Source organism: Lacerta agilis, chromosome 6 (genome assembly GCF_009819535.1).
Source record: "Lacerta agilis isolate rLacAgi1 chromosome 6, rLacAgi1.pri, whole genome shotgun sequence".
NCBI classification, from domain to species: Eukaryota; Metazoa; Chordata; class Lepidosauria; order Squamata; family Lacertidae; genus Lacerta; species Lacerta agilis.
The window spans coordinates 76,645,796-76,654,663 of NC_046317.1; the positions used below are offsets into that span (position 1 = coordinate 76,645,796).

An 8,868-nucleotide genomic window follows, 5' to 3' on the forward strand; every position below is an offset into this window, starting at 1 on the left:
GGAGCAGCCCAAAGGGCTGCTTTCGGGCTGCTCGTTCCTCCTCCTCCACCACAGCGGCAAAGGTGAACCGGCTTATACTTGAGTCAATAAGCTTTCCCAGGTTTTTGTAGGAAAATTAGGTGCCTCGGTTTATATTCGGGTCGGCTTATACTCGGGTATATACGGTAGGAGATGCAACATGCCTATGTTGCTGTTAAAAGCTTTTGGATATAAAGAAACTTTTTTTGGGGGGGGGGAAACCTGGTAACAAATGAGTATGAAAGAATATGAAGTGACTAAATATAAAAAGTATTCTCTGCATAGCCCATCCTTTCTGATATAGCCTTATTTTGGCCATTTTTGTTTGTCATTTTAAGTGGGGATTACATTATTGTTATTATCATCATCACATTTCTGTCATACCTTTCATCCAAGGAGCTCTGGGTAGTGCACACTGTTCTCCTCCTGGTCCTTACTTTATCCTCACAGTAACCCTGCGAGGTAGGTTAGTCTGAGAGACAAATGATTGGCCCGAGATCAACTAGTGAGCTTCATGGCTGAGTCCTCTTCTTACTGGTCCTAGTCTTAACACTCTTAATTGCTAAACACATTAATTAATTTTAAGCACATGCAGTTGTCTACAAAGTTTGGTTTTCTGATAACTCCTAATCAACTAGTTACGTGGGCCCAAATGTAAGGCTCTTTGTGTCAGTACATCCAAAGTACAATCCATTTGCTCTCATCTGTTTCTCTGCTGTCCCTGCTCTCTCTCACGGTTTTCATACAGGTAGCATATACATACAAGGTCTTTAATTATTGTCTGAAATTAAGTGGGGTGGGTTGCTGTTGCTTTTGTTCGCCAGTTCAATGTAGGCCCCCCCAACTTAGAACATAAAAGGAGATACAGCCCAATTTTAGAGCTTTCTGCAAAGGAAGCAGAAGAGGAACCTCCTACTCCCTCCTTCCTCTTCTACTGCCTTTAGGAAGAAAATAGAAAATATCAGGGTGTCATGAATGCTTGTTTCCATTTCTCTTTACAACACTATTCCAGCTGCCTGTTCATTTATGCAGCTGCATACGTATCAAGCGGTCCTTTTAAAAAGTCCTGACACCGTTCAGGCCAAAGTAATCCAGTGCTAATAAACGGCAGTATCAAAGGGTCATGCATGTGGTTTTGCATTATCCAGCCTGATTGACTGTTCATCTCTGTTCTCTCTCTTTCAGAAACATGCGTTTTTGCATTTCTAGGTCTGTCAATATTTAGCTTTCCTCACAAGTTTGAAATGTCCTTTGTCATCTGGTGCATAGTAAGTACTTTCTTCAGGGATAAACATTCAGACTTTTTTTAGATAGTTGTGTTGAGCTCTGCTGGTGCTGTTTCAAAGGACCCCCAAATTTTAATGGTTCCATTTTCTGATGAGCCGTGAACCCTCTGAGTATCCATCATGTTAAAAAACGTGTTTCTCTTTTGCAAAACAGGAATAATAGCAAAATATTCTTGGTGACTGCACTTAGGGGCACCATGTCAAAAACATGAGACAGAGCTTTTCAGAAGTTCTGAAAGATCTTGGTCAAAGTCCTTAAGGGTCTGTGATTTTGGCATATATTCTCTTTGTAGTATATTTATCTGGGTATATGTTAAAAGTTCAAAAATGCAGGTCTCAAGAACAGGGTGAATGAGAAAGTTAAGTAAATTAACAATCACACCCTGAAGTTGTGGGATTTTCTTACAATTTAGAAATGTCCACCCTAATGAAATCCCATTGACTTTTAGTGGCTGTGCTCTTGAGTTAGCAGAGCTCTGGGAATAGATCAGGTTAACAAACAGGTTTTTGAAGTCCGCTTAAAGGTTTGTTTGGTCGAGGCCACCCTCACTTTGCGTGGAGGGGGAGTTCCATAATCTGAAGGCCTTTTCTGTGGTGGCTCCTCAGTTTATGGAACTGCTATTTGTCAGAATAGAATTTAGCAGACTAACAGAAACCTGCAATTTACTTGGGGGGGGGGGGAGAGATTTGGATGGGGCTATGTCCTCTACCCTCACATGCTGATGCCTGTGGCCCTAACTGTTCCCCTATGAAAAAAATTCACCACACGCCACTGCTCTTTACCAACCTCTTAAGAGACTGCAGCAGGAGCAAAGGTTGGGGCTCTGGCTTAAGAGCCTCACTATGAGGCTGGGAGAGCAGCTTGAACAGCACATTGCTACTAGCACTATATCTTATCCCTGATCTTGACGCACTACTTACCTGAACAGCCCCTCAGTTTGCCTTTTTCCTGACCCTTTCATTGACCCTCTGCTTCCTGGGACATGGACCGTGCACTGCCCCTTGGTTTGTTTTTTCCTGAGCCCTTATTGGAGCAAATAACTTACCTGGAATTGGACCTTGGGACAGCCTTGGACATTCCTGCCTTGCACAAATCCCCTGCAACCAGGGACCCAGCTAGGGTAAGAAATTGTGACTTGTCCAGTCTCGCATCCTGTTTCCAGCATTGGCCTGCTGGGTGCCTCCATAATAAGCTCGCAAGCACGACAAAGCAGTGATGGCTACCTTGTTTTGTCCCCCCCCCCAATGTCTGATGCTGGAGAGGCACTGCCTCTGCCCATTTCGCTCTCTGGAGAGGCCTTGGGAGCTAGGCATTTGCTTCTCTTTCAAAACTAAAGGTGCACTTCTCAGAACATGACATGTTGTTATGCAGTGGTTGTGCAAGAAACCCATAGTTATTGCCTAAGTTCTGACAATATATAGTCGCAATTACTTAATATGCACTCTGCTCCCTTGCAGATTTCCTTGGAAGTGTCTCTTTTTATTTAGTGCTTCTTTATTTCCAAGTAAACGTGGAGATTATTGGCTGCCTGTGCTGTCTCATAGTCAGAAATAGTTAAGAGTGTCAGAAGGATGGATTCCCCTCCCCACTTTCAGTGGGCAGTCTAAAGAGAATAGTCTACAGCAGAGACTGCTACTAGCAGGGAGTGTTATTCTGTCACTGTTGAACAGTGAATTGCCAGGGGGAGGAGCATATGAATGATCTTCAAATTGTAGAGTTGGAAGGGGCCCCGAGGCTCATCTAGTCTGACCCCCTGCAATGCAGGAATCTCAGCTAAAGCATCCATGACAGATGGCCATCCAAACTCTGCTTAAAGACCTCTAAGGAAGGAGAGTCCACCACCTCCCAAGGGAGACCGTTCCACAGATATGTGTGTGTGTGTGTGTGTGTGTACACACGCACAAACACACAAGAATATATATACCTACTTTTAGGACAATATGGGAAGGTTGTCTTTTGATGGGGGTAAAACTGAGAAAAGAAAAAAAATACATCTGTTATTTTACATACATCACACACATTATTGTAACCTATATCATGAGCTACACCCCACTCCCCTTTAGTTGGGGCGGTGAGCTTCTCACGCTTTCCTTGGATGCAATTGTTCCTCTTCCCACACAGCCCCTAAATCTGTTCTGTGTTTTCACCCGACTCTCTTGAGCAGATTTGGGGAGGCACGGGGCATACGCAGGGACAGGAGAGGGAGGGGGAGTTGTGCAAAACAGAAATCCTTTTGCCGGTGGAAGCACTTCCTTGGGTACTACACCTTGGCAGGAGAGCTGGTGTATAATGGATTATTTGTGACTCTTGATTCTCAGCTGATCTGAGGAGCGTCCTCACAAGCCGCTTACAATTTGGACTGCTCAGATGCAACTGAAAGAATGCTTCCCCTTGCCCAGTGGCTAATTTGCTTGCTTTTTGACAGGTGCTTGTGCTTTTTGGAAGAGCTGTCAATATTTTCCCCCTCTCCTACCTGCTCAATTTCTTCCGCGATCACAAGATCACCCCCAAAATGATGTTCATCATGTGGTTTAGTGGTAAGTATTTTGGCTCACTTGAAACTTTTTTAAAAAAATCCTAGTTATTTCTTCATAATGTACTACTAATAAATGTTTATGGAGCAATGCAAGCAAAAAGACAGGTCCCTGCCCTGAGGAGTTTACAGTTTCCATATTTTTGGAATGCTCTAATTTAACCACCCTGCAGAAAAAAAGAGGGGCATCAGCCAGCAGCAGAGCACAAGTTTTGCATGCCGACGTTCTCTGGCTGAGGCATCTCCAGTGGAATGGCCAGGTAGGAGGTTGCTGTGTTTATGGAGCCAGGTAGGAGGTGATGGGGAAAGACCTCCAGTTGGAGACCTCCGGGCAGAGTTACTGCCAGTCAGAGTAGGCAATACTGGGCTGGATGTGCCAGTGACCTTATTCAGCATAAGGCAACTCAAGTGTCCAACATTTTGTGAAGGAGACACTAGGAACATAGCAAGCTGTCCTATACCAATGGTCCATGTAAATCAGTTATGTCTGCACTGACTCACAGCAGCTCCTCAGGGCTTCTGCCAGGGGTCCCTCCTAGGCCTGCCTGTAGATGCTGGGGATTGAACCAGAGACCTCCTGCATGCAAAAACATGTTACCGCTGAGCTGCAACCCTTTCCCCAACAGAGACAGGGTGGAGGGTAACAAGGGATGACAAATGCAGCCTTGTCAAAAGTCTGTGGGCTGCAGTAGATGCGCCTCAAAGACGCACCCATAATTTTTCACTGCCCATGAGAACAAGCCAGGGTGCCGGGCATGGGATGCGCCCAGTCTTAAAGCAACAAGCAAAACAACCAAATTGTTGGTGTAGCTTAGGAAGCCTGCCTACTGGTAAAGAAATTGCTTTCCTTATTTTGTGGGCTTTTCCTCTGCTCATCTAGGCTTGCGTGGGGCCATCCCATATGCCTTGAGCCTCCATTTGGGCTTGGAGCCGATAGAGAAGCGGCAGCTCATTGGCACCACGACAATCATCATTGTGCTGTTCACCATCTTGTTACTGGGAGGAGGAACCATGCCCTTAATCAGACTGATCGACATTGAAGACTCCAAAGCCCGGCGAAAGAACAAGAAGGACATTAACCTCAGCAAGACAGAAAAAATGGTGAGCTCCTTTTCCTTCCGGGCTTAAGTGGGGCGGATCCTTCACTTTCGCCAAACTCTCTGACAGCTTCTGTCACTGTATGGGAATTAAAGGAAAGGAGAGGCCTGCAGGCCAAGGAGTTGAAGGCCTCCTGAATGTTCTGCATGGAACATCTCTGCCCTTTAATCCTGGGCTTGACAAAGCCCTTTTCCAGTTTGTAATACCACTCACAACTTGAAGTCTAATGGCAAGTTATTTCCTTTAAGTGAAATAACATTTCTGCTGAAATTCAGTCATGATAGCACTGGGTGGACTGAGTCACATATAAGTGAATGATAATAACACATAGTGAGTCACACATCACTCAGGGAGACAGTGTTGTTCCCCTCCACCATTAAGCGGCAGCTGTAAATCATTGGCAAGCAAGCAGTTCAAAATGGGGATATGCACAGCTCTGTTCAGAGAAAGGCAGAGAGAGTCCTCCAAAGAGTAAAGATTGCTTAAGCCAGACCAGAAGTACTGTGAAACAGTTGGCTCTACCCAAGCTGTTGTTCTGCAATGTACAGAGCAGGTACCAAAGTGTTCAGAACAGGCCAGTCCTGTATTGAGAAAGTGGGTTGTATTGAAAGAGCATTCAGATCCACACCTCATGTGAACCTTCACATAAAGGCTGAAGTGTCTGTTGCACCATATCCTGGTGTTGTGTCCAGGCATGCCAATGTGGTTCCCATGGGTGAGATGCCTTTGAAGTCTTCCTCTAGTGCCCCTAAAGCCTCTGAACTCACCTGCCCACTCCAACTCACAGCCCCACTTGATCATGCAATGGTGAGGACCTTGTTCTCCCCTGAAAAGCACCTAGAACTGAAGCAGGAAGCTGGAAGACTGGTCCTTTTCCCACTTCCTCTCATCTCTATGTGCTTTTCAAGGCCAGGCTCATTCTACAGGATCTGACTTTCACCCAGATCCGTTGAAAAGCGAGCAGTGTGTGTGTGAGGGAGAGAGACAGAGAGCGCCCACACATGCACGCACACTTATGCTTTCTTTCTCTTGTGGGGAGGGGGGAGCTGATCCAGGGCATGGGGAGACAACCAGAGCAGGTAGCTCCCACATCACTCACTCAAAAATCCAAATGCACCCACAGCCCTTAAAACACTGGTGATTCCAACAACATTATCTCCCATCAAAGACACTTAAAAGCCTAGTTTATATGTTGTGCTAAGCCACAGTATAGTGGCATGTGCATGGACCTCAGGCTCAGGGGGTTTCCCCCTTTCCTATGGTAATGTTTCTTGAAAATCCATCTACTTTCATGCTATTGGAGCAAATCCAGACTGGGCAAAGCTCAGTTGGAGGCTTCATTCACAAAAGAGGCAAGCAGCCTTGCTGGATAAATACCAGGTCCCTAGCAGATGCGCTTGCTGCTTTCCTTCTCCATGTGTTTGGCACAGCCATAACCGTCAGCAGTATCAGAGCAGGACTCACAAATGCCATGGCAATTTTAGCCTCCTCTGAACCCACATTCTTGAAATGGTCTGCTGCAAATTGGCATTTCATTACCCGAACGATCGTTATTATTTATATTGCTGCTTTCCGTCGGGGGTATTGATTGGCTTCAGTGAAGTATGTGAATGGGAAAGGCTAAGAAGTGACCGAGGAAACAAGAAGAAGAAGAAGAAGAGTTTGGATTTGATATCCTGCTTTATCACTACCCAAAGGAGTCTCAAAGCAGCTAACATTCTCCTTTCCCTTCCTCCCCCACAACAAACACTTTGTGAGGTGAGTGGGGCTGAGAGACTTCAGAGAAGTGTGAGTAGCCCAAGGTCACCCAGCAGCTGCATGTGGAGGAGCGGAGACACGAACCCGGTTCACCAGATTACGGGACTACCGCTCTTAACCACTACACCACACTGGCAATAGTTTGAGATTCTGATGTTTCGCTTCCCTTCTCTGATCTCTCCAGGGTAACACCATTGAATCTGAACACTTGTCCGAACTCACTGAGGAAGAGTATGAAGCCCACTACTTAAAGCGCCAGGACCTCAAAGGCTTTATGTGGCTTGATGTTAAATACTTGAATCCTTTCTTCACTAGGCGGCTCACACAAGAGGTGGGTTTGGCCATTGTGCATCTGAATACTATTTGCTGGGAATTGCGGGTGGGCAGAGTGCTGTTGTGCTCATGTCCACCTTCCAGGCTTCCCACTGGCATCTGGTTGACAGCTGCAATGCTGAACTAGTTGAGCCATTGGCCTGATCTAGCATGCTCTTCTTACATTCTTAGGAATCACTTCCCACAGTAATGTCCTGAAGCAGTTTAGAAGAAAAATATATAGTGATACTGTAAAAAATGCACCCAACTTATTAAAAAACACTTATTAGTGTAAAAACATTCAATCACTGGTGCTGCCCAGATGCCTAGGAAACAAACAAAAACAAACCTGTATTTGCTTGGTGCTGAAACAATGACAGCATTGGTGGCATTCAGGCCTCCCTGGGGAGAGAAGTTAGGTGTGGGATTCAGGAGAGAAAGACCATTTCCCAGGCTGAGACCCTGGCAAGGAAAATCCTTCCACCTGCAAAGTTCCTTTATTCTGTGTGAATGTTGCCACTACATTCTGAAGGCAGCCCTGTTTAGGGAAGTTTTTAATATTTAATGCTGTATTGTTTTTAACACTCGATTGGGAGCTGCCCAGAGTGGCTGGGGAAACTCAGCCAGATGGGCAGGGTACAAATAAATAATAATAATAATAATAATAATAATAATAATAATAATAATAATAATAATAATAATAATAATAATAATAATAATAATTACCCTCCATTTTCCAGAGTGTGGTTGGATGAGCTACAGCAACATTTAGATTCAGTGCCTGCTTTGTTCAGAACCCACACGTTCAGAACTCACACTTCTCAGCTATAGGCTGTTCTTCCAATGTAGGGAAAGATAGAAATGCTGTCTTAAGTGGTTGCAATGTTCCTTTGCCTTAGGACTTACATCATGGACGCATACAGATGAAAACCCTCACCAACAAATGGTATGAAGAAGTGCGACAAGGGCCCTCCGGTTCTGAAGATGATGAGCAGGAGTTGCTGTGACAGGGTGGAGTCCCTTGAGTCGATGACACCAAAAATTAGATTTATGACAGTACTTGAGTTGTGCAGAGTATACTCAGTATACATCTTTGTAAGAGTGCCACCTGGAAACTCCTTTCCTATGAAAAGGTTGCACCATAGTTTGAAACGAAAGACGATCTCTAATGTCAAATGTCTTGGGGAGTTGTGTCGAATCCTTGAACAGCAAGCACCATCTACTTTGGAATAATGAGAAAATGGGCTGTACCCATTATGATTTGTTCTGTAAATGTACATTAGAGAGATTTTGTAGGACTGTGTCAAAAAACAACAACCCGTAATGCACTTTATCCTATACTTTGTCAAATACACTGACCCGTGGTGGTAATGAATGATGAATAATACTGTGAACTTCTATCAGTGGGGTGAGCAAGTTAAATTATTATTTCAGGTCCATCTTTATATTTGCTCTGTTGGTATATTATGGGCTAGGGGTGTGGAGCAAGAATGGTACCAGAAGACTTACTGTGCATGAAGAAAAGCACCTAATTAAAGGCTCATTGTCTCTGGTATTTCAGAAGATGTTGAGCTGTTTTCTTATTTCTGAGATTGAAATGGCCTGACCCTGCTCCTTTACTTCACACACACTTCACCCTCCCTGCAGTTGTGATGTAGAACTTTGCTTGAATTTAATCCCCAGCTCTCTCTCTCTCTCAACAGCAACATGAGAACATGTGTATAATTCATTCATTTCCTTTCTTACCCGCCCTTCACCATAAGGCCCCAGGGCGGGCTTACAGCAATGTAAAAATGCAGCATCAAAATCAGTCAAAACAATCTACAATCTGAAGAGTAGGGTGGGGACTAAAATGTATACCT

The 8,868-nt window shown here is 44.7% G+C and overlaps 1 protein-coding gene across 1 annotated transcript in view; it reads left to right on the top strand.

Annotated features, from left to right (window-relative positions):
* The window catches only part of SLC9A8 (solute carrier family 9 member A8), a 58,865-nt gene extending 50,304 nt beyond the window's left edge, over window positions 1–8,561 (top strand). Inside the window, exons 12-16 of the mRNA XM_033153519.1 lie at window positions 1,204–1,286; window positions 3,731–3,842; window positions 4,719–4,939; window positions 6,879–7,025; window positions 7,906–8,561. Coding sequence (XP_033009410.1) covers window positions 1,204–1,286; window positions 3,731–3,842; window positions 4,719–4,939; window positions 6,879–7,025; window positions 7,906–8,013 — 671 coding nt within the window. The 3' untranslated portion in view covers window positions 8,014–8,561. The remainder of the gene's footprint in view (window positions 1–1,203; window positions 1,287–3,730; window positions 3,843–4,718; window positions 4,940–6,878; window positions 7,026–7,905) is intronic.
* Window positions 8,562–8,868: the final 307 nt, after the last annotated feature.